This window comes from Mercenaria mercenaria, chromosome 18 (assembly GCF_021730395.1).
Source record: "Mercenaria mercenaria strain notata chromosome 18, MADL_Memer_1, whole genome shotgun sequence".
NCBI lineage: Eukaryota > Metazoa > Mollusca > Bivalvia > Venerida > Veneridae > Mercenaria > Mercenaria mercenaria.
In genome coordinates, this window is record NC_069378.1 from 6,839,577 (window position 1) to 6,866,168 (window position 26,592).

At 35.2% G+C, this 26,592-nt stretch overlaps 2 protein-coding genes across 2 annotated transcripts in view; both read right to left on the reverse strand.

Moving 5' to 3' along the window:
- Positions 1-1,615: 1,615 nt before the first annotated feature.
- Positions 1,616-26,592, reverse strand: part of LOC123539435 (transcription initiation factor TFIID subunit 5-like) — a 57,222-nt gene continuing 32,245 nt past the window's right edge. The window contains exons 9-19 of the mRNA XM_045324065.2: positions 15,341-15,432; positions 14,988-15,107; positions 13,361-13,506; positions 12,045-12,182; positions 11,104-11,185; positions 10,148-10,259; positions 8,800-8,913; positions 7,095-7,149; positions 5,424-5,546; positions 3,823-3,919; positions 1,616-1,925 (exon numbers count right to left, since the gene is read on the reverse strand). Of these exons, the coding sequence (XP_045180000.2) occupies positions 1,808-1,925; positions 3,823-3,919; positions 5,424-5,546; positions 7,095-7,149; positions 8,800-8,913; positions 10,148-10,259; positions 11,104-11,185; positions 12,045-12,182; positions 13,361-13,506; positions 14,988-15,107; positions 15,341-15,432 (1,197 nt within the window). The 3' untranslated portion in view covers positions 1,616-1,807. The remainder of the gene's footprint in view (positions 1,926-3,822; positions 3,920-5,423; positions 5,547-7,094; positions 7,150-8,799; positions 8,914-10,147; positions 10,260-11,103; positions 11,186-12,044; positions 12,183-13,360; positions 13,507-14,987; positions 15,108-15,340; positions 15,433-26,592) is intronic.
- LOC123539442 (major facilitator superfamily domain-containing protein 3-like) lies at positions 17,859-23,621 on the reverse strand. The gene is made up of 4 exons (XM_045324071.2): positions 22,646-23,621; positions 21,315-21,462; positions 20,043-20,164; positions 17,859-18,171 (listed from the first exon to the last, which is right to left on the reverse strand). Exons 1-4 carry the CDS (start codon positions 23,382-23,384, stop codon positions 17,867-17,869), a joined length of 1,314 nt encoding a protein of 437 aa, XP_045180006.2. The 5' UTR covers positions 23,385-23,621; the 3' UTR covers positions 17,859-17,866.

Sequence of the window (26,592 nt, forward strand, 5' to 3'; positions counted from 1 at the left end):
GCTGCTGGAAGTACCTGGATACAGTCGTCAGAAAAGAAAACAGCATTTTCAATATGGCAGCCAATTAACCGGTTTGGTTCGGTTTCTTACAAAAGATTTACCGGTTTCAAAATTTTGAAATCGTCCCAGCCCTAGTGGGCACTACACTTCCCTAAAATACAGTTCCATGCTTTTACAGCTAGCTTCCCTTTTCTCTTCCTTGCACAGTCATTTTACTCCCAGTGAAAACATGACTTGGCAATATAATTTCAAACGCATTATCTTCCTCTTATTCATATGTAGTATACATGTAGTATAAATAAAACCACACAAATGCACAAAAAAATGTTTGATTACGAGTGTGTGTCTTCCTTAAGAAATACGAGGATTGTTCAAATATGAATGCATGTAGAATGTTATCTCGCTCAATAATGCGAAAACCACGAGGAAATTAAGATTATTGGGTAGATAAACATGTTAGCTTTACATCGATACCACACCCATTAAAATCCGTTCACTTTAGCTGTGTTTATCGCTCGCTAAACATTGCCTACTCGTGTATACTAATACAAAAATGGTTGGAAGAAGGTCAGCTGACACCGTTGAAATACGGTCCTATATTAAGAATCATTTTTATTCTTGGCATAGAGTGTAAAGACATTTTTGATGATATATGTTCTGTTTATGGGCATAATGAAATGTCTTTTTCGACAGTTATTCATTGGTTTAAGAAATTCAAATGTGGGTTAGTTTCAACAGAAGATGCACCACATGGCCGTCGGCCGAAAACAGCAACGTCTGCCAAGATGGTTGCTAGAGTGAAAGAAATAGTTGCTACTGATGCAAGATACACCGCTAGGCAAATAGCTAGTATGGTTGGCATCTCATTAGGAGCAGCTCATACAATTCTGAAACGGAATTTGAAAATGAGAAAGATCAGTGCTAGATGGATTCTCCATCTGCTGACAGATGAGCAGAAAAAGGCACGCGTGCAATGCGCACAACTGTTGCTTAAACAGTTTCAAAATTACAATGCAATGTCTTTCGCAAATGCTGTCACTGGTGACGAGACATTGGTTCACTTTTTTGAGCCCAAACGAAAGATTCAGAACAAAATATGGGCAAAAAGTCTGGCAAAAGACCATGCATTGCAAAGAGGACCATGAGTGTCAAGAAGGTAATGTATGCCATATTCTTCACAACTCAGGGTCCTGCCATTCAGGTTGCTGTACCTAAAGGCAAATCCGTAAATGCGAATATTTTGGCTATCTTCCAGAAATTTCAGAAGTTTTATCTCTGTTACTGTATTTTCAGAACTTAGTCAAAATTCAAGATTTTGGTAGCAAAATATATAGCAAGTTTCAATTGACTCTCTCAATGCCACTTCCAAATACCGCAATAACTAACTTATCAACACTGCTTGTCTATCTTTTTCAAATTTCCCTGAATCTGTAGCTTTCTACAGATGATGTTAAAGACATCCCTCATCTTCATGTTTATATCCACAGAATCTACTTAGTTTGTGTTCATCTATATATTCATAGCTTAGAGCAGATGCTATCTTTTATAAAATCTTTTGTTTTCATGTTTATATCAATACCACTTTGTTATAGCTTACAGCAGATGCCATCCTTTCGTGTTCATGTGTATATCAATACCACTGAGTGTTCATCTATATATCCATAGCTTACTGCAGATTCTATTTATGACATTTCTCGTGTTCATATTTATATCAATACTAGATTGTGATCATCTATAAATCCATAGCTGCCTGCAGAAGAACATAACTGTATCAATCATAATTAACACTATAATAATTTCTGTCATTTCATGACACTTTCATTGGTCCTGCTGCCAGGAGTAGATTCTTCCTGGTAAAGTGTATAGAGAGTACTGGTGTTGCCTTGGTAGCAAAGCTTCCTATCAGAAGGTTAGGATTCTCATTCCTGAAAAAAAAAAGAAACAATCACTGTCAGTTATACCCATGTGCTTACAGAAGCCTTACTCATTCTTACACAGTTCTTTAAGTATATCAGTTCTGGCTATCTGTAAACAATACAGTGTATCTTCTTTACATATAATTCACTTTGAACAAACGTTTTACAAAATTTTCAATTACTAAGAAAAAGCGAGAACACAGTTTGTGAACTGGTTTTCTTATTTTGCACACATTTATCTGATCTACCTCTAGAAACAGCACTATGTATTTATGTACATGTATGGCAGAGTTAATTCCCATGTCTCCAAAAATAAAACATCTTGATCTATTTCTCTTATCTTTTCTAATTTCTTTTAAACAGAGGGTCATAGTGGCTTTAAGTCGCTCACCTAACATTGACTATTTGACCTTGAATATATGTATGACACACTGAATCAAGAATCGTAGCAACTGTGTTTTGTATAATGAGGGTCACTGACCCTGAAGCACTCGCCTGTGTAGAAGTCTTTAAGTGTGTTTGTATAGCGTAATGGTACAAGTACAGAGTTAGGTTTATATAAATATCAAGGCTCTAGGTATTATGCCTTCAGAGAAGAAGGTTTTCAAAGTTTCTTATATCCTTTGCACACCGGTAACGTAGTGAAACGGGTAAAATTGTTTAGTCCTCAAAAACGGGCCAATCTTTACAGTGAATGCCTGTAACGCTTTTAAAACCTGACCCCATTTCAGTGTTGGAACCCTGAAACTTTTTTTTTTTTTTTACTTGTTAATGCCTGAAATTGAAACGTCTATTACTTATGGTTCTCAAAAGCGGACTTAAAATAATTGTCTTTCACTATTTTAATATTTTACCTGTAAAATTCATAATGAATAAATTTTGTTAAGAATGTCTTTATTTAAAATATCTATTTTTATCGATATAAATCAATAAACTGACAAATTTGCATAATTTAAGCATTCTTGAGAAAACCCTGATCTATTTAAATTCAAATCATGCATGATAAAGCCTTATAAGACAAACATAAGACTTATGTAGATTTGGAGACCATATATGGGTAACCTTGATAAAGTGATCAATAAAAGCGATCATACTGGTAATATCGATCATTACTGATTATTTCTAAAATATGTATTTGAACGTTGTGGGCATTTTGGCAAAAGTTAGGATTCTTTTTGCAATACCCGAAAGAGCACTGTATCGTTGAAGAACGTATATTTCGTTCTTACCCGAAAGAGCACTGTATCGTTGAAAAACATATATAGTTATTTTATATGCTTTTAAACGGTAAATGAAGTCATTATAATGAAAATCTACTCTTGAGCTGAAGAAACAGCTACAACCAAAGAAAAGGTATTCGGGTTCATTTTCACGTTGTTAAACGTTTTTATTTCAAAATACGTCAAATCAACGGTCCAGTTTTAAAACCTCAAAAAATGTACCCCTCTCATAACATAACAGGCAATCGCTGTAAAGATTGGCTCATTTTTTAAGCAACAAATTTTTTACCCGTTTCAATATGTTACAGGCAATCGCTGTAAAGATTGGCCAGGTGCGCAAAGGATATATAATTATATAGCATAAACATCTCACACTCAGAGGTGTCCTAGGGCAATAATTTGAACAATTGTGGTAAGAGAGTCAAACCCTGATATCACAAGCCAAATATCAAGGCTCTAGTTAATATTACTTCAGAGAAGAAGACTTTTAAAGTTTGAACTGTTTGAAAAACTTTGGTAGAGGACCAGTAACATCAAGGCCAATTTTTCATCAAAATTTATTTCGTGGTTTTGGAGATGTCATTTAACAAAATTGTTGATGACAGACAAATGCTCAACAGACACAGTGTGATCACAATAGCTCACCATGAGCACTTTGTGCTCAGATGAGCTAAAGAAGTACATACACAGAGAGAGAACTTGGTATGCTGGCATCCATGTCTTTATCCATCTCCTTGATTACCTTGGTAACATCCCACAGTTTGACACAATTATCTAAACCACCTGCAAATACCACAAAATTCAATTAGAAATGAGCAATGCTTTCCCTTTTTTACCCTGAAAGGGAAGTTAAGCATTTATTTGTTCATTTGTTTAACAAAAAAAATATATGAAGATTCAAAGCTATATTAAGTATTCAACAAGAGTGAACTTAAACAAAAAACAATCAATAAATACTGATTTTCTATGAAAAAAAAAAGGCCCATAATTCTGACAAAATGCAATAGAGTTGTGGTTCTTGACCTATTTACTAATCTAATGATAATAAACAATAACTGCTGGACAATATGCAAGAAAAAGAGTAAAGGTTCTTGGCCTTCTTACTCATCTTAATTGATGACCAAAAAAAATGTAATACGTTTCAAAGCTATAGAAAGTATTCAAGAAAAGTGACCTTAAACAAAAAACAACCAATTAATACTAATTTTCTAAATTAAAACGGCCAATAATTCTGACAAAATGCAAGAGAGAGTTATGGCTCTTCACCTATTCAGTAAGTAATGATAATAAACAAGTGTACGAAGTTTCAAAGCTCTTACAGAATTCAAGAAAAATGGACCTAGATACGAAGAAAAGCAAATTTTCTAAGTATACAAAGGACCATAATTCAAACAAAAAGTGTATCAGACTTACGGCCCTTTGCCTACTTACTAACCTTATGATTGTAAAGCCTGCAGAGATTTAAAGGTAATGTTCTTACAGTATCGAAGTAAAATGGACGTAATCAAAAATTTTAACCAAGAAATTAAAGTTTTCTAAATACAAAAAGGGCTGTAATTCTAATAAAATGCATGTTAGAGTTACGGTTCTTGGTCTATTTACTCTTAAAATGATCCTAAACAAGTGTGCAAAGTTTCAAAGCTTTAGCTCTTATACTTTTTGGAAGAAAGTGGACCTAAACAAAAAATTTAACCAATGCCGACGATCAAGTGACAACAATGCCTTGCAGATTTTTTCCCAACTTCTAACACTTACTTGTAAATATGATACCAAAATTTCAACAAAATTTAATAATTCTTTATATCATTGTATTTATTTTACTCTCTCAACTAAATGTTAGAAATTAGCAAAAATGTGCTTCACTGTCTCGAATTTACAAGCAAGCTAATATTACAAGGCAAAAAATCACAAACAAAAACATTATGTGCTGTTTCTACTGCCATATTTTAGAAATAAATCTTACTCTGACTTGATATTTGACCACAAAACAGTGAAAATACACTTCTATATTTTACTATGATATTAACAAATTTCAAAGGCTTATGGTTACAAAATCTAACTGGCAGATTCTGAAATAAAGTTAGAAATTAACCACTGGTAAGACAGCATTCTAAAACAAGTCTCTAAACTAGTTGATTTTGAGCTTAGTCCAGAAATAAACCAAAGGCAAGACTTCCATGAACCTTGAAGCCTGAAAATTTGGGACTGGTCTCCTAGTTTAGCTTCATAAACTTGGAACCTGGCTTATATGATTAGGAACCAGCTCAAATGATTATAAAGCATATACCTGAAGCCAGCACAGCTCCACATCTACTGAAGCACAGTGAATACACAGTACTACTATGATCTCTCATCTGTGCTAACATGTTTCCATTGGAGATGTCCCACAGACATATATTACCATCTAAACCTGCAAAAGAGCACTGAAACTGTATAATTAGTTTATAATAATTCATTTTAGGTCAACTGTGAAGGAAGTTCTACAACTTATATTAATCACTCTCGACACCTCATTCCTGATGGAATCCATCTCCACGAGGGTATGAGAGAAGAGGCCAGTTTCCCTTTTAATGCTGAGCGCCAAGCAAGGGAGCTACTGGTACCATTTTTCAAGTCTTTGGTATGACGTGACTGGGGGTCTAACCCACGACCTCCTGCACTCAAAACGGACGCTCTACCACTAGGCTATCGAGGAGGTTAAAACTGTATACTTGTATGTTTTCTTCAGTCTAATAACTTACTTCTTTACCTGAATATAGAATAATTCCCTCCATGATAAAATATCCCCGTTCATTTGACACTTTTTGGTAAAAATATCACCTATCTTCGATTCTTTTTTTAATAAAATCTTAAAAGAAAATATTCTATTTTCACTCTTTTTTTTTTAAATATTTTCAAAATATTTAAAAAATTTCATATCTGAGGTTAGCAAACTGTTTATAGCTCCGCAGACAAAAATACATTCTGATAGTAAATACAATGTACAGTAAAACACAAATCATGTGAGGTTGCAAAGGTATGAGCAAAGTGCTCAGGTTGTCCGCAGGTCCGTGGTTTTGAGTGATCAAAACATAGGAAAATGTAAGGAAAACAGATGGGAATGACATAAATTCCTTGTGTAAGCCTTGGTACTTGAGTGAGACAGAGTGCTTGGGTGAGAGAATTTTCCTTTTATAGTCTTTCATTCCCCACTTGCACTCAATATCATGAATATGGGTTAAATATCACATGTGGAGAACAAGAATAAATTTGATATTAAGGATCACAACAAAGTTACACAGTCTGACCTACTAGTAGAATATGTAACTTTTAAAACATACAATGTGGCCTGTACAGCTGCTCAAAGCAAGTGGCTGCTTAACAAAAGTTGAAATTACAACAAAAAGTCAATTTGGGAAGATAGCTTACTGGCTGCTTGATACAGGTGACTCCTGAGGCAGGTTCAACTGTAGTTCTGCATTCAGACAGGAAAATGAAAATCCTTCATTGGGTTTGATATTTAATATAATATGCAGCTGTTTTATTGTAAAAATAACTAGAGCTGTCACTGGAGTGACGAATCATACCCCCACAATATGGAACTTGACCTTTGACTTACTGGCCTTATAGTCAATAGGGGTCATTTACTGGAAATGACCAGTCCCTATCAACTTTCATGATCCTAGGCCCAAGCGTTCTCAAAATTTAATTATCATTCAGAAACCGTTTAACTGTTCAGAGTCCTTGTGAACTTGATACTTGACCTACTGACCTCAAAGTCAAACCTGACCTATATTTTATGATGTAACATCTGTGTACAAAACCAAAGATTATGTAAATCTATCAAGCCATTCTTGAGTAATTGTCTGGAAACCATGAAAACCACTGGACTGACAAACAGACTGACAAGCTCACTCCTATATACTCATCCAAACTTCGTTTTGTTGGGGTTTAAATTTTGAAAATTGTAACAGCGTACCTGAAGATGCCAAATATCTGCCATCAGGTGAAAAACACAGACTATGTATAGCACCCTGAAAGAAAACAAAATCAGGTGTCACATCATATTTGTCAATAACAGCAACAGTATTAATATATATTATCAACACATGTTCAGTGCAGTTGTAAAGAAACACAATTCTGAAACAGACTCATTTTCACTTAAGATAAAATTTGGTAATTTTGAATCAGATTTACAAAGATACACCTCTATTCACACATGAAACACAACCAGTGTACATTTACATTTTATTTCATATTTAAATGAACCGTGATAAGAATCTTTCACTGGTTGAAGGTGCCAATGGAAATATCTGGCTCTCTTGTAACTGTTTTAGATGGTAACAAGGCTCTGCTGCGTTACCGCAAAACAGTTACTAGAGAGCCAGAAATTTCCATTCGCACATTCAACTAGTTATAGATTCTTTTTTAAGCCATTTTCTTAAATCAATATAAAGAAATTAAGTAAAACAAACGCTTTTCTTTTACGCACTATGTTACTATAGTAGCGTATGAATTTACGTATTCATTCATAGATTAAACCCTTACCCTCTTTCAATTTGGACATTACCATTAACTGTTACGAGGGGTGCATACCAAAAAGATACTGACTGAATGGCAAACAGTGCAGATCTTGATCAGACTGCATGAATGTGCAAGCTGATCATGATTTACACTGGTCACAAAGGCAGAATCAATTGTGTCCAGCATAATAAGGGTTAAATGTCAACCTTTCCATTGGCAAGCTCTGGTAAAATATGTATGTCTAGTATGACAATGTGATATAATTATGTAAACAAGTGCTACCAAAGAAATAAGAAATTAAGACCTCGAAAATGCTCTGCTCTGAAGTTATAATGATTCATCTTAATGCAACAGCTGTAGATAGTTTCACGACAGGGAATGAATTTGGAGAAAATTCCATGTAACTATCCCAATTGGAGAGAGAATTGTGTAAAATGCTGCTTTTTGCATCAAAATATTTCTGTTTATAACAGATTTAATACCATTAACCTATGTCCAGTGAGTTTCAATATTGTACATCAAATATCCTCACAGCTCTGTTACTGGATACAGAACTCAAAGTTACCATAGCAACATGTATCAATAATTACCTTATGTCCTGTGAGTGTTCTAACACATCCGCCATTTAGTACATCAAATATCCTCACAGCTGTGTTTCTGGACACAGATCTTTAGTTACCACAGCAACATGTATCAATAATTACCTTATGTCCTGTGAGTGTTCTAACACATCCGCCATTTAGTACATCAAATATCCTCACAGCTCTGTTACTGGACACAGATCTCTAGTTACCATAGCAACATGTATCAATAATTACCTTATGTCCTGTGAGTGTTCTAACACATCCGCCATTTAGTACATCAAATATCCTCACAGCTGTGTTTCTGGACACAGATCTTTAGTTACCACAGCAACATGTATCAATAATTACCTTATGTCCTGTGAGTGTTCTAACACATCCGCCATTTAGTACATCAAATATCCTCACAGCTGTGTTTCTGGACACAGATCTCTAGTTACCATAGCAACATGTATCAATAATTACCTTATGTCCTGTGAGTGTTCTAACACATCCGCCATTTAGTACATCAAATATCCTCACAGCTGTGTTTCTGGACACAGATCTCTAGTTACCATAGCAACATGTATCAATAATTACCTTATGTCCTGTGAGAGTTCTAACACATCCGCCATTTAGTACATCAAATATCCTCACAGCTCTATCACTGGATCCCGTGGCCACATAGTTACCATTGGGATGAAACTGTACACTCTGTAATTTGTATGAGGAAAACTTTAACAACTGCAGTCAAACTTTTTTCACTCGAACTCGGATAATTAGAACACAACCCTTTGCTCCAACTCATCGTCAGGTTCCAGCGAAATACCAACATAATGTATATTTTTTGAACTTGAACTTGAATAAATTTTGCTTGTCCCCTCAAGCGAACAAAGTACAATGGTAAATTAAAGTATACAAGACATCTGGCAACACATGGTCATCCAGTCAGGAAAACAACACCATGTTATAACCCTCTGTCATTACAGAATTAATGGGATAATTCCTTAGAGTGACGAAATATGTGCAATCAGTAACAGTTACCAATTTGAATGTTATATGAAATATCTCAAAGTTGCAGGCTCTAATACAGGTGATGTTCAAAAAAACAGATATTAACATAGATAACAGTTCAGCTCCTAATGGCCTGCTATCTATCATCTGTATACACAATGCCTGATTATCATACACAGACTTTAAAGTGGAAAACTGGCAAATGGTACTGCTGTAAGGTCATTTTTAGAAATGAATTTGAGTAAAATGATCAAGGAATCAACTGTTGAACTCAGAGCAATGAGGCCTATTTGGCTGAGTAGTTAAGGTTGCTGTCTTTGAGCCACTTGCCCTTCACAGGTATGATGTCAAATGTCTCTAAATTGTTTTTTGTACTTTTAGCATGTGTAAATGTTGAGTTCTGCTCAACCCGGGGCTAGAGGGCGTGGACGGTAGCATGCATTTCCACTACCGTCCATGAACAGGCTCAATCAAACTGAGCCTGCAACATTTTCGTTTTTGTCGTGTTGAGCGACCTGTGAAGTTTCTACTTTTTCTATCTTCAAAACCAAGTGCATAGAAAGATGTCCTGCTGGCTTGTCAGTGGTTCTGCAAAAGCCCATATTCATCCACATTTAGAGTCTGAAACTTTGACTTAAGACTGGTAAAAACTTCAATTTGCCGTAAATTTGTCTATAACAATTTCCTACTGCTGAAATTAGTTGCAAATTGAAGATTTCTGCAAAGTTTCCTTGAAATCTGTGCCTCTTTTAATTAACGATGCCAGAGCGAAATGAAAAATTAGAATTTTATACTTTACACACTGATGAATATGGACCTAGGGCCCAGAAATAATGACCAGAGTGCATCTGGGGGCTTTTTCACTACTATAGTTGGAAAATTACTATAGTATCTAAACTGTGTCAATGAAAAATAGTAACAACAATAAACTCACATCAACATCTGAGAAGTGTCCTCCAAATATTCTAACAGGCTGGTAGTGATCTGTGGTCCACAACCTGGCTACTCTATCATTGCCACCGGACACAAAATAATGGCCGTGTGGACTGAAAAATCAGAAAAGAAATGCATTAAAAGTCTGAAAATATTGTAAAATGGCATAGTTTCTGTTAGAAATAAAAACCTTCTTTTACTTATTAAGGACTGGTGGAATGACAGAGGGAAGGACAAAATGTTACTTTGTGTGCATGAATACCTTTATTTCTTTAGCCAAGCATTCACTTCTAACCAACTCTAGCAACCTAACAAGTTTTAGCTTCAAAGCGATAAATAGGGCACTCACCAGAATTTTAGCTTCAAAGCCAAAAATTGGGAACTCACCTGAATTTTAACTTTAAAGTCATAAATAGGGCACTCACCTGAATTTTACCTTTAAAGCCATAAATAGAGCACTCGTTTGAATTTTGACTTTCAAGCCATAAATAGAGCACTTGTCTGAATTTTAACTTTAAAGCCATAAATAGAGAGCACTTGTCTGAATTTTAGCTTCACTGCCATAAATAGGGTACTCACCTGAAATTTAGCTTCTAAGCCATAAATAGTGCACTCACCTGAATTTTAGCTTCAAAGCCATAAATAGGGTACTCACATGAATTTTAGCTTCAAAGCCATAAAAAGGGCATTCACCTGAATTTAAGCTTCTAAGCCATAAATAGTGCACTCACCTGAATTTTAGCTTCAAAGCCATAAATAGGGTACTCACATGAATTTTAGCTTCAAAGCCATAAAAAGGGCATTCACCTGAATTTTAGCTTCAATGCCATAAATAGCACTCATTTGAATTTTAGCTTCAAAGCCATAAATAGAGCACTTGTCTGAAACTTAGCTTCAAAGCCATAAATACAACACTCACCTGAAATTTAGTTTCAAAGCCATAAATAGGGCACTCACCTGAATTTAACATCCCAAACTGGTGCATTATGCCCTTTGTATGACACCAAATTTGTCCACGTGTGAAGACTCCATAAACGAACTGAAATATGTACAAAAATAATTTAAAACCTGTCTAGTAAGTAAAGAGACAAGGAAGTTAGTAATTAGAACTTCTGAATATGTTGACTTAAAAATCTAAAACATACTTATATACAATATCCTAAATACAAACTTAAGAAAAGGCAAAGAGAGAATGTTAAGGTACAAGTACACTTAGTTGTCAATTTGAAAGAAAATACAAGTGCTCAGTGAAACACAATCATTATGGTTTTTTTGTGTAACAACCTGCAACTATGCATATATTGTAAAATTTATTCAATGGATGTGAATAGATTTTACATAAAAATAGGTCTGAAATTACAAATATGAGAATTTTTGTGTGTAGGAACTTCTTATCATTTTTTTAAGCTGCTGCTAAAATTATAAAATACCAAAGAGAGACTTCTGTAATATTCCGAATTTGCAACACAAAAACACATACTGCAATTTGAAATTAAAAACTTTTGCAATAGTATTACTAGTATTCATGTATCTAAATTTTAGTATTTACCACAAATTAGGAAAGAGAGGATATTTGTTTGTTTCAGTATAAAACTGAAATATCAAATGCAATATTTTCAAGAGTAGCATAGCCATGAGTCAAAATGTAAGATTATGGGTTCGTAAGTGAAAGATATTTTGATCTTGCACATAAAAAAAAAAAAAAATTCTTTCTATTTATGTTCTTACTAATTTTACCCATTTTATAGTTTTTTAGAAAAATATATTTGATATTTTTCACAGTGAAAATATCTGAAATATTTCACTCTAATATTTTGATAATTCACCGGAAAGTATGTAATTAAACATGTTACATATGCCCAAAAGTTCTATTCTAAAATCAGTAATAAAACACTCACCAGTACCGTCTTCAGAACTCGATGTGAGGTAGCTTCTGTCTGGAGAGAAACTACCACTGTATACAGGTCCGCTATGTCCAACCAGAAGTTTGGTATCATCAGATGTACGCTCATCCATCATCCTCTCCAACACATCATCTACAGGAAAAATTTATTCTGTCCAGTCCACGTTCAACAGCAAGAACAGTGTTGGCTTTTCATAGTTAGTTTCAATGTATTATGCTGATAAAAACATCTGACTTCAAGGTTATAAAACTGAGATTGAAGGTCAAACTCAGACTGCAGCCTTGTGACTGTTTGATTTTCAAATATAAAGTGTGACCTTGAACTTTAAGCTGTGGATCTGAAGTTAACCATGACAAACTGTATCAGTATGAGGATCATTTGTGCCATGTAATAAAAAAAAAGTCCCTTGATGGATGGTAGAGTTACTGACAGCACCTTAGGAAAACTCCTTTTGAACTTTGAAACCTCCAAGTGTGACCCTGACCTTTGAGCTAGGAGTCTGGTTGTTAAGTATGATATATCTCATTATGGGGTACATTTGTGCTAAGTACTGTGAAATCATTTTTATTCGCGTAGGTCGAATTTTCACGTATTTCGCGCTAGGACTGATGCGCGAATTTAAGACCGCGCTATTATATATTTTAATTTTATTTTTTCATTTCTAAAACTGAAAATGCGCCAATTCAAGCCCGCACAAAATGGACCTTTTTCACATTTGCGCGAAATTTCATGCCAGCGAATTTAAATGATTTCACAGTATTATTTAAATCCCTTGATGGCTGACAGAGTAATGAACTGGACAGGTAATCTGACCTAATAATGGATGCAAAAGCACAATACTATAGACCCTGAGACTAGTTTACATGCCTGGGATTCAGTCAAAAACCTAGAGCCTGAAATATCCTTTTTCATCGGATTTATCATGGGAAATTCTGGAACTCAGAAGCTTGAATCAGAACCAGTCCTGAAAAAATCCCAGGCCTGTGTTTTTCAAGCAGTAGTGCACTAAGTAGCTCCTAACAGAGTTCACAAGTCAATGTTTCTTAAGACGCACTTTCAGAAAGGTTATATACCGACTGTTTGGAAAAGACACAATTGTGCTAGTCATCATTGCATTACATTACTTGTAAGAACCACACATCTTCTGCATGCCAGCTTGATGGCTTTCTCAACTGTAAGAACATGTTCTACCAAAATGACAGCAGTAAAGAGCATGTAATCTGAAGTAAGCAACCATAATCTCCCAGTCAAAGAGAACTAAATTCTTCATAACCTACCCACAAAAATAATATAAACAATTCAACATTTACCTGCTTCTTTATCAATGATTTCGAGCTCCTCCACCTGTTTCATACATCTCAGTTTATTTGGGGTCAGAGACCACACCTTAATGTTTGAATCTCCAAACCCTGTACACATCAAACTAGAATCCTCAGATATTTCCACTGATGTCAAACTGGAAAAAAAACCATCAGTAAGTAACTACAGTATCTGTTTAAGGCAGTGGAACCGTAATCATAATCGCCAATTTCTGCTTGATTAAATATACGCTGTATGCCATATCGGTACACTTCCCGGCTTGTACGGAAAGCCGCTACAGTAACAGCCAAAGATTACAAAATTCCAATTCGGAAATAATGCAATTACTCCAAAATTGCTGAGCGTCAGTACATGTTTATTACCTTAAAAATGGAAACATCACCTAAGCAAAATGTAGTATTTTGTGCAGCCTACAATATACTTTATACAGAAATATTCCAATTCAACCTTCAGACAGTTGGTGGCAAGTAATTCTGCCTCTGCGACCAGTGCAGACCATGATCAGCCTGCACATCCGTGCAGCCTGATCATGGTCTGCACTGTTCACTATTCAGTCTGTAATTTTTCAGTGAACACCCCTTTGAATAAGAAGTGGTACTGCCCAAACTGAATGACGGGCCAGTCCATTTTAGAAATTTAGCAGGCTAAAGGTTAATAAATACAGACAACTGGAACTACTGTAATATCATTTAGTTTCCTACAAATAGATTTCATCGTATTTGCTAAAAACAGCTTTTTTGAAGGGATATCAATTCATGAATTCAGATTTTGAAGAAAAAATAATCAGAAATTTCATTATTTTGTTCTTTGGGATCAGCCTAACCACAAAATTGATCCCCTATCAATACTAATTACTTTACAATCAATCTGATTAAAATCTGGATCTTCTCGTACACGAAGATCTGACAGTGGCCAGTTCTACACTGCTTTCGCACCGTATTGGATTTCCGAAAATGGTATTTATAGTTCAATCAATGAAATCTCTTGTAAATATTAATGTAGGCTTGACAGTCAAAATGGCGCTGCCCATTTGTGCTTTGAGTGCTAACAGAACTGTTTTGGAAAATAAAAGAACTAAAACCTAAACAAGTGGACATTTTTCATGAAATAATGAACAGGAAAGATTGTGTCATTTAACATTCAATGCGGTTGGCATAAGAATTATAAATGCGTGTTAAAGGCACTGACCTCCAGATTTTGGATAAAAAATGATCTTTCTTTCAAACTGAAGTTATTTCATATTATGAACATTTGAATATGAATGTTTGTTTCTAAACTATTTAAGAATGCCATATCAAGAAAAAAATATGTCCGCGTCGGGAATCAAACCTGGAATGAAGAAGTTTTCCGCTTTTGTTACAAGTAACGCTATGGAGGATTTGGTGTTCAATGCGTAGCGTTATTGAGGAAATGATTTTAATCAGATTGCTTCAGTGTTTGAAATAGAAACTTTGTTTAATCAATGATCTTAAATGTTTGTAAAATATTAAAATGCAAAACAAGATTTCTTTCTTTCTTGTTAATATAAAGTACGTACAATCCAAGATATTGTTTAAATTTAATGACAAAAGCCTACTAAGTAAAGAAAATGACTTTCACAAAAAGTCTAGTACATACCCCTGCACAGCATTATGAAATGTATAGAAGCAGATTGATGGTAAGGAATTTGGCCCCATTTTCACCCTCTTCAGGGCCTCCCTGAATGCACTGATTTTCTCCATCTTGTCATTGTCCTTCCTGGAAAATGCCACAGAAACACAAAATAATTTATTAGACAAAAACAACATCTCCAAATCTCAAAGATGAAAAGAAATTACTTTGAAGTCATTAATATAAATTTAATTCAAACAATCTACCTTCCTGACCTTAGACCTAACCCTAAAAACAGACTGTGACTTGCAGAAGTATAGTTACTATCATTAATGTACTCACAGTTCTGGCATGGGTATTCTGGTAATTAATATACTCACAGTTCTGGCATGGGTATTCTGGTAATTGCAGGAGCATTTGGGTCATTCCTGGCTTTCTTCATCATCAATGGATCCTTCTTCTGTTTCTTTTTCTGCAAAGGAGGGTTTCACAATTCAGACTTGTACATATGTCTAAAGCAACTAAAGTAGAACAGAACAACTGAAGTGTCTATATGCGCGTGTGTGTTTGGGTTTAGTGTTTGTTTCAACAATTTTTCAGTCGTATAAACAACAGTGTCTACTTGAAGCAGTGATATGAGGGCAATGTCCAACTTTATAATGTTGTCTCAATGGATTATTACTCTGTAGACCGATAAAACCCAACCCAGACATATTATACGGACACCAGGCTGACCAGTCCTAGTACCATCCTCTTACTTCTGAGTGCCATTTTTCAACTCTTTGGTACAATGGGGCGAGGGAGCGAACCCACGACCTCCTTCACTGGAAGCAGGCACTCCACCACTAAGCTACCAAGGGGGTTTAAAGTACAGTCCAACCTGTGCTTACGGTCACTTTTGAAAAAGAGACCACCTAAGGCCACAGTCATGCCTTTTGCTTGCTCTAGTTTAATGTCAGTTTTAAACTATAGATACAATAGAATACCTGTACATCTGTAATCAATAACACTTGACACCTAATACAGTCCCTGTCTAAACATTCTAACTTTTTAGTTTTGTTCAGTATCATGATTTTTCACACATCAGAAAAAGAAAACTTTACTGCAATATTAGGGAATATCATGGATCTTTGCAAATGTATTAAGTTTCCAAATAACAGCTTTGTGTAGCTGTAAACTAAACCTGAAAGTACATTTTATGCAATATTACAAATTATTACTTTAACTAAGGTCTAGTCTTGCCCTTGGAAGTAAACTAAATACGAAATGCTACACTAAGCCATTGTTTTTATTGGGTTTAGCACAGTTTTTCAACAGTATTTCAATTATGTAATGGTGGACAGTTAACCTAACCAGTGATCCTGGATTCTGTACCAGTTCTTTTGTTCTCCACAAGTAACTGCCAACTTCCATGAACCAGAGGACATGTACCTTTTCAGACACAATGTCTTCACACTGAACATGTGCCTAACCAAGGGATCGTACTCAAGACTCCATGGGTCCATAGATCAGCACCCTCTCTACCAAGCCCGCTAGTGATCACTAACTAATAATACCATTTTTTCCATATGCTTTGTTGCACAATGTAAATACTTTTTAATTTTTTCTCTTTTTTTTTTTTTACTGTAAATACTGTGATGCATCAGTAGAGACTGTCTACAGTGACCAACCTTTGGAGAACTATAAAAAAGACTGTTGTATACAGGGAGTCTCCTTACACAATCTGACTAGGAGAGGTCTTCGTCTAAGGCAAATAACACATGTTCTAGTTAGCATAAGATCTTTAAACACACTGACAAAACATGGAATATTTTAAATGACCTTTCAGTCTGCTTCAATTTATTTTCATCGTTAAGACGGTGATGCAGTTATTAAGATCAAGAATCAAACTCTCTGATTTGTACTGGAAAAGTTTTCTCCCTCTGAGAGGGTAGGTCAACAAGAGCTGTCACAGGAGACAGCGTGCTCGGCTATTTCGATGCTGGATAGTGGAAATGGGCACATCTGAGGAAGATGAAGCTGTCACTGGAGTGTTTAATGACTCCATGTAGATGAAGATATTGGATTTAATATTGTTAATATTGGCTTATGTCTGTGTCAACAGAATTAGGTAATATAACAGAAAGAAATATAAAGTGGACGACGGACATCGAGCAGTCACAAAAGCTCACCATGAGCCTTTGGCTCAGGTGAGCTAAAACAAGAGCACCGCCTTGCGGGTGCTGACGCTCATCTAATTTTTTTTGTATAACAGAAATATTGCCTTAACCATGATTTTCTAAGTCTAAAAAGGGCCATCATTCTTGCAAAAAGCATGATGGAGTTATGTTTCTTGATGTACAGGGTCAGCTTATGATGGTGAACAAGTGTTGCAAGTTTCAAAGCAATAGCTGTGATAGTTTAAGAGAAAAAGTTGACCTAAACATAAAACTTAACCAAGAAATCTGATATTTTCTAAGTACAAAAGGGGCCATAAATCTTGCAAAAAGCAGGATGGAGTTATATTTCTTGCTGTACAGGGTCAGCTTATGATGGTGAACAAGTGCTGCAAGTTTCAAAGCAACAGCTTTGATAGTTTAGGAGAAAAGTTGACCTAAACATAAAACTTAACCAAGAAATCTGATATTTTCTAAGTACAAAAGGGGCCATAAATCTTGCAAAAAGCAGGATGGAGTTATGTTTCTTGCTGTACAGGGTCAGCTTATGATGATGAACAGGTGTTGCAAGTTGCAAGCCGACGCCGATCAAGTGATGACAATAACTCATCTTTTTTTTCCAAAAAATCAGATGAGCTAAAAATGGATGTGCTCTTTGGGTTGCTGGTTGACGCAACTACAAAATCCATGAAAATTAGTACTCCCATGAAAATTAATGATTTCACAGAAAGAAAATAAAAACAACCTTTGTCATCTTCTATTTCTATTCATTTCAACAAGTAGCATTGGACACCTCAACAATATAGGTATGACAAAAAGAGACAGTATAACAAACAATGCAAATGACGAAAGGTATCCAACTATGTCTGTAAATTGACCAATCACGACAGAGAATGATAGTTTTCCCAAGACTTCTACTGTTGCCATGGTAGTGTAATGACTGGCCTGAACTGAACTTGGTGACCTCTGTGAGCAGTACATCATTAAGGTGAAGGTTGTTGTTGTGACAACCCCGCTGCCTAGTAACAGTACCAGAAAACAAAAAACCACACATGCTGAAAAAAAAACAAAAAAAAAAACATTTAACATAAATTCAATAACATATATGTACAACACTTTTGCCCACCACAAATTTCAAATACACTGTACATAACACTATAAAGTTAATTTTTGTAGCTGAATACAAATGTATATCAAGCTCCCAGAAGGGGTTCCCCCTAACATCGTTACATTAACCACTGCCACCACAAATACAACCCGACCATAAAAATCACATGAATGTTTAAAAGAAATTCAAATGCTGTTTTCTTATTTTGACTTTATTTTTCCATTTTATAAGCCATATGCCTTAAATCTTTATAATATACTCAAAATTATTACAATAATTAAAATCTAATATCAAATGATGGGAAAACAAGAGCTGTCACTAATGGTGACAAATGCCCCTGCAGCACCTTGACCTTTGACCTGGTGACCCCAAAGTCAGTAGGCGTGGTGTACTCATAAAGTACTATCAGCATGTAAAGTTTGAAGGTCCTGGGTTAAGTGGTTCGCGAGTAATGTGCCTTCATGCAAAAAGTTGATGTTGGCCCCTGTGACCTTGACCTTTAACCTGGTGACCCCAAAGTCAGTAGGAATGGTGTACTCAATAAGTACTATCAGCACGTGAAGTTTGAAGGTCCTGGGTGCAGTGGTTCGCGAGTAAAGTGCCTTCATGCAAAAAGTTAACGTTGGCCCCTGTGACCTTGACCTTTGACCTGGTGACCCCAAAGTCAGTAGGGGTAGTGTACTCAGTAAGTACTATCAGCATGTGAAGTTTGAAGGTCCTGGGTGCAGTGGTTCGCGAGTAAAGTGCCTTCATGCAAAAAGTTAACGTGACTAACGAACGAACGAACGGACGGACAGTTGAAAACTAATATGCCTCCCTTCGGGGGCATAAAAACAACAATTAAACATTAATTTTATTTTTTGTGATAGCAAAGGTCTCTTTATTGTAAGGGGACAGTGTGTAAATACAAATATATAACATAATAGTTGGCACAATGAGAATTTGTACCAGTAGTTTTAGATAGAGTATTTTGCATTTTTTCTGGCATCAACTGAACTGTAGACCTGATACCATACGAAAATCAGTTTCAGTAAAAAACTAGAGCTGCTTTTGAGAAAAGCGAATGTCTCCCACAACTGCCTAATCATCTAAACAGCAAGTCAGTCTTTATATACTGTTTACTCACTACAATTCAAGGGCCAGAACTCCAAAATGCCCAGACCGATTTGGCTCATTATCGAACTTGTCTGAGGTCTTATGGTCAAATACATTTTGTTCAAGTTTGGTGAAGATCGGATGAGAAATGTTGGACTTAGAGTGCGGACAAGAGTAAAAAGCCCGATTTTTGGTAATTCAAGGGCCATAACTCCAATATACCTTGACCAATTTGATTAGTTATCGAACTTGGCTGAGGTCTTATAGTCAAACACATTTTGTTCAAGTTTGGTGAAAATCAGATGAGAAATGTTCGACTAGAGTGCAGACAAGCTTTGTGACTGACAGACACACGGACACACAGACTGGAGTAAATCGTCTCCCACACCACTGTGTGGTGGGAGACATAATAAAACCATTTTTTTTTAATAATACCAGTGTTTGTCTACTATCTATAATATAAACTATCAAACTTGAAATGAATAAATACAGGAACATACAGATTGAAACTAGATATCTCAAACACACTTCTCAAAATTCTGGCTATCTCGAAGATGATTTCAAGTCTCCTCCCACTTAACCTCACTTAACCAGTGCATGAAATATCATTTTAAATCGAACAGTTTTTTTGGTTATCATGAAGTAAAATGCTCAATTCGTTGGAATTCGAGATACTGTGTGTCAACTGTATAGACAGTGCAAGTGTGTTATATTCAATCTTACCATAATAATTGTGTTGAGAGAACTGACCACCATCTGGCCAGAAGGCAACCAGTATCACGAAGAATGTAAGAATAACAGGTCTTATCACAGAACAGAACAGTAGCACTCTGTGTGGTGTATACCTGGAAAATGTAATTTGGGATAATCTAATGGCATACTATAACAAAATTCTAATTAAATCCATAACACCTCCTAGCCTCCTTTTTTCATTCCGATGCTTAAGTAACTTATTTGTGTTACAGACAAAAACCACAAGAACAGTTCCACAGTCATGATCCCCATGAATAATCATGAAAATCAACGATTTTCCAGAGCATCTATTTAATGTTAATTTAACCTTGAGCATGCTGGCTGCAAGTCAAAGTGAATCTGCCTTTGCGACCAGTACAGACCATGATCAGCCAGCTCGTCAGTGCAGGCTGATCATTGTCTGCACTGTTCGGTATTCAGTCAGTAAATTTTCAGTGAATACTTCTTTGAATGACAGGAGGTACTGCCGAAATTGAATGACGGACCTGTCCATTTTAGAAATTTAGCAGGGTACAAGTTTAACACAATGTCTTCTAAGTGAAATTACAAACACACAGGTTATATAATATCAAAACTGACACTGGTAACATCCTTCAAATTTACTGTAATTTTGTACACATCAGAAGCAGTCTATCTCAAAACAATCATCGAAAAACATGTCATTGAATATTTAAAGAATTGACAGTGTTTTAACCTCACAGTCCAAGCACGCACAATTCACATTAAATATGTGTACTAACACTGAACACAAATGCATTTTTCAAGTGGCATATTTCTTTGTAATATGCATGATTGTACTTTTGTTCAACATTTATATTATCCCAACCATGTAACCTTCACCTCAGAGTAATTTGCACTAGTCTATGATATATTTTCCTATAGCTTACCAGTATAAGACCATCTCAGCATGTTGCGAAAGTCAATCCATGGGCGGTTGAAGTGTTCATGTACGGGCTGGGATAACTCACAATAAGAAAACCAATTTGCTGTGTTGAACATTTTTACTGATGCGAACAAAATTTCATTAAATTTGAAGGATATTAACACTATCAAATTTAGCATTATATAACCTGTACATTTAAAAAGTCCCTGAATGTATTATATATACCACAAAATTAATGGTCTTTTAACCCTTACCCTGCTAAATTTCTATAATGAACTTGTCCATCTTTCAATTTGGACAATTCCAATTCAAAAGTAGTTCAACAAAACATTTAAAAACAAAAATAAAGTTATACTGACCAGAATATAGATACAAGCCATCCACCAAGAAATGAACCAAATATTGAAACTCCTTGGCCAACCAGTCCTGTCCAAAAGCCTACAGAAGATGAGGTAATTCCTCGATCAACCAGGAACAGTGGCATCATTGTCAGAGCTCCTTGTTCACCTGCGATGTTTATAAATAAATTGTGTCAAAATACAGTTACTGAAAGCTTTAAATAATTTCAAAATTCTTATTCACATTACTGTTTTACAAAATAATTTTCAATATCAGTTAATCAAATAAATACAGGTGCACACATAAAGTCACTGAAATGAATTTACTTATATATAAATTTTACAACTGCAACTTAACCTTTAGCCTGCTGGCGGCAAGTGATTCTGCCTTTGCAACCATTGCAGACCAAGATCAGCCTGCACATTTGTGCAGTCTGATCATTGTCTGCACTGTTCGCTATTCAATCGTTAAATTTTCAGTGAACACCCCTTTTGATAATAAATGGTACTGCCCAAATTGAATGATGGGCCAGTCCATTTTAGAAATTTAGCAGGCTAATGGTTAATGAAGATAACTGCTTATGTTAGCCACCCACTGCTGAAAATGATTTAGCATCATACCTCATACTTCAGTTCAGGGCCCATTATATTTTTTTAAATATGAAATTTAGACGACTTAAACTACAAAGTATAATAATGTCCCTTAGCTGTGTCATTGTACAAGTAGCACAGAATAATTGTGACAGATTTTTTGCACATGTGTTCAATTTGTGTCCACAGACAAGATTTTAGCATTACAAATTTGCTTAGGAACAAATTTATTGCAAACTGAATATATCTGCCATTCTTAAGTTTCAGATTAATGAATAATGGTGCATGATACATTTAGTATTGCATTCTTTGGATGCAAAAAAAAACAGTAGAATTTGCAGTATATTATATTATACCGGATATAGTGCCCTTTTCATGATAAACATATTCAAAGGCGCTTTACATAGCGCAAAGGCAGCCACTCAAGGCACCAAATTCATCCTCTACTGGTACAGACACAAGCGATCTGACCAGAGGGACAGAGTGAGATAAAGACCCCAGAACAAAGAGACAGAGATCCTTTTAGATGCAGACCTGTCTGGCTAACTTAGCCTAGCTCTTTGAGAAAAGACAGTCTGGTTCTTTAACATGCCCGGTGTATAGCACCAATACATGCAAAGCCATCTTTCCTAGTAAAAAATCATTACTGGCGCCTTAGTAAGAAAAGGCTGAATAATTGTACAATATGTATATATAGATTACTTGTATTAATTTATATGAAACAGCTGTAGACTAATCCCTTTTAGACATAAAATACTCACCAAGTTTATAAATGAACACATAAAGCAAAGTCCATCTAGTTTCTTCTTCAGCTAGCACCATTTTTATGTGTTCCACAATCCAGTGATCTTTTTTATTCTTCCAATCCTTATCTTCTATAGAATTTGATTTTTCTTTTGTCTTTGCTGATGAATTATCATCACTTGACATCCTATCATTTTTATCAGGAGTTGAATGATCTGGCACTACTTTCAACACAACAAAATATGCTAACAGATAGACCATTGCAAGTCCAATGAATAATATTCCCCAACTGAGGTCACTCAACCATGCAAGAAAACCTCCACTGAATACAGCTCCAAATTTATACCCAACAACTTGCGCAATATTTCCTGATGCTAGTTCCGATGTAGCTAAAATCTGTATAGCTAACCCATCAACTGCTATATCTTGTGTGGCGGTCAGAAAATTGAACAACAGTAAAACGAATGCAATCTGTGCAATGAATTCCGGGCTTGTAAATGAACCAAGAACACATGTCCCACAAAGTCCAACCATACTGTAACTCAGCCAGATTTTCTTTGTTCCGTAATGATCCACCAGTGGTGCCCATAATGCTTTAGACACCCATGGTATAAGTAAAAGTTTAAAATACCCAATATTTGATAGCGACATGCCGTGACTTCTAAAATAAAGTGGTAAAAACCTCGACTGCAGTCCATATGGTATACCTTGCAGGAAATACAGAAACGCGAGGAAACTTACATTCTGTGATATCATTTTGTTCTTCAGTTGTTTTTTACTGTTTTAATTAGTAAATAATAACAAGATAATGTTAACTTGTTTCCGTTTCTTCTATGCACTATCAGGAATCCTTGCTCTATTAGGGTTTATAGACCCACATTTTTAATTTATTTTGAAGTCCACACTCAAATGAAACAATTAAAACAGATCCATTAAATTAAAAGAATTTTTAATGTTGACATCTGTATATTCTAAGGAAAGATCACTCTAAATGACTATATTCACTTCCAGTTATTTTTAGATAAGGTTGTAAGAGTTGTTTCCCTTAAAATCTTTCAAGCTTGTAGGAGTTGCTTCCCTTAAAATAAGTACAGAAGCTTCATTACTGATCTCTAATATGAACTAAGGCAGAGCCTAGAAGCCAGCTGAAGGAAATCAGATTTTATATTTTCAAATTTTGTCACAGTAAAACTAATCTCTTCTTAAAATAACTTAAACAAGAGCTGTCCGTAAGACAGCCAAGCTCGACTATTCAAAATATTGACCCATAAACAGGAAAATATTACCCAAAAAAGTTAAAGGTCCATTACTAAGGGAAAGTGAGTTGGCAATTTTTTTCATAGCAAGTGCATAGACTTCTGCAAGACACTAAATAATGAAGATTGGCAGGTCAAAATTTACAGAAGGTCTTTGGAACTCAAAGAAATGTATGTGTATTATGTTGAAATTTCAGTGAATCGACAGAATGACCCCCCAGGTCTTTTTAACTTTCTTCATACTTCATAGAAAAATAATTGTACATATACTGCGATTTATTTCGAATTTCTACATACCACCTTTCATTTACCAATAAAATGAAATAGTTTCTGTGCTTTTTAAAAGAAATTAAAATGTTCACTTTCCTTAGTATTGGACCTTTAAATATCAAAAGAGTTTTAAGTTCAAAAGGGGGAATAATTTGACCAAAATGCATATTAGTTATGGGACTTGCTGCTATCAACTAGTTTTATAACCCCGAAGGCACATGAGAAGTTTCAATTCAATATCTGCATTAGTTTTGGAGATAGAAACTTGCATGTAAAACTTTAACCAGAATTTACAAAGTCCAAAAGGGGGCATAATTTGCCCAAAATACATGCCAGAGTGACTTGATCCAGTGAGGTAAGTAATTGATCTAGAAAAAGAAAAAATAAGTTTCAAATCTATATGCCTTTTAGTAATAGCTGTATGTACTTGCACGCAAAACTTTAACCAGAATTTGCTAAGTCCAAAAGGGGGCATAATTTGGCCAAAATGAAGGTCAGAGTTATGGGACTTGATCCTATCAACTAGTTTTATAACCCCGAAGACACATGTGAAGTTTCAAATCAATATCTGCATTAGTTTTGGAGATAATAACTTGCATGTTAAACTTTAACCAAAATTTTCTAAGTCTAAAAGGGGGCATAATTTGCTCAAAAAACATGTCAGAGTTATGGGTCTTGACCCAGTGAGGTTGGTAAATGATCTAGAAAAAGAAAAAATAAGTTTTAAATCTATATGCCTTTTAGAAATAGTTGTATGTACTTGCACGCAAAACTTTAACCAGAATTTTCTAAGTCCAAAAGGGGGCATAATTTGGCCAAAATGAAAGTCAGAGTTATGGGACTTGCTGCTATCAACTAGTTTTATAACCCCAAAGACACATGTGAAGTTTCAAACCAATATCTGCATTAGTTTTGGAGATAGTAACTTGCATGTAAAACTTTAACCAAAATTATCTAAGTCCAAAAGGGGGCATAATTTGCTCAAAATACATGTCAGAGTTATGGGACTTGACCCAGAGAGGTTGGTAATTGACCTAGAAAAAGAAGAAATAAGTTTCAAATCTATATGCCTTTCACTGATGGCTGTATGTACTTGCATGCAAAAACTTAACCAAGGTGTAACGCCGACGCCGACGCCGACGCCAGGGTGAGTAGAATAGCTAGACTATTCTTTGAATAGTCGAGCTAAAAATCACGAGACACTTTTCATATAAAAAATAAAAGCCTAGAGTTATCATAATACCCTGTTAATACTTTGCAAGAATACCGGCTAGTGTCACAGTGATGTCATTTACTGATGCCGTGTTCTTCCTTAAAGGTGGACAATCATACCTGAGTAACAGTTTATGACATTTTTAAGTTTTCACATATTCTGTTAGAGATTTATTTATAAGGAACAGAAAGAGCCAGTACATAAAGTTATCCCTATTGGAAATGTTTATTACTTTTTATGATTTTTTACAATAGCCTCCCTTTCATGTGAAATTACTTAAAACGTTGACTGATTCTTTTAATTTCAATATCCAGTTTTACATTTGCATTTGATAAATATTTGGATATTTCAATTACCTGAAACAATTAAGGCAAGTTTTAAAACGGCATGCAGCTTCAGAACTTGTCCATTTTCAATCTATCTTGGTTGCTCAACTGAGATAGACAAAGGGAAGTAATAGAATTTTATAAACTTGCATGGCAAAATATGTACTTGTCAATGCAAATCTTTGACTACTTTAATACAGTATTGCTTTATATTCATATCATTCCTTAGGCAAAATGTGTTTATTAAATAGGGGTGACTATTGAGGCCAATTTTGACTATTGCAATACTATTGACATTGCTGAAAAACTTTTGCGATACTATTCTATTGCAGGTTATTATTGCAACACTATTGCAATAGTTATTGGCCACCATGTTTTATACGGTAAAACTACCAACTGGCATTATTACACAGTGTAAGACACAGCACTATAATTGCTGTTAACACACATTGAGATGTTTGTATAACTGAAATGGACAGAAATAAATCTAACATTAAATATTTTCAACATTTTTTTCTATTTCTTGCCTTCTTTAGCTTTGAAACAATAAGTAAAACAATAAAACTATGCAAGGTATACTCAAATGAAACGGCCATTTTGTTGTGAATGTCAACGTGTTTAATAACCCAACACGTCGAAAAAGACGAAAATAGACGGATCGTACTGAGGTGTACCAGCACTAAATGAAGGGCCCTACCGAACAGTTTGCTATATCATACAAGTAGCCTACTTTCTCCATGTCCATAGTACTTTTTCTCATTTAAGATAAACAGGTTATTCAAATATATTTAATCAAAGTTTCTAAGAAACTAACTTTATTAATTATCTCCAAGATTTCTCAGTCCTTTATGGTAGTTTAATTCCGTGGTTTATTATTGTAATGGAGACGTAACATTTTC

Coding starts and splice junctions, on each gene's coding strand:
- LOC123539442 (XM_045324071.2), bottom strand. CDS start 23,384: ATGATATCACAGAATGTAAGTTTCCTCGCGTTTCTGTATTTCCTGCAA. Junction 20,165..21,314: donor TGGCTTGTATCTATATTCTG/GTCAGTATAACT, acceptor TACATTTTCCAG/GTATACACCACACAGAGTGC. Junction 18,172..20,042: donor CTCTCAACACAATTATTATG/GTAAGATTGAAT, acceptor TTTTTTTTTCAG/CATGTGTGGTTTTTTGTTTT.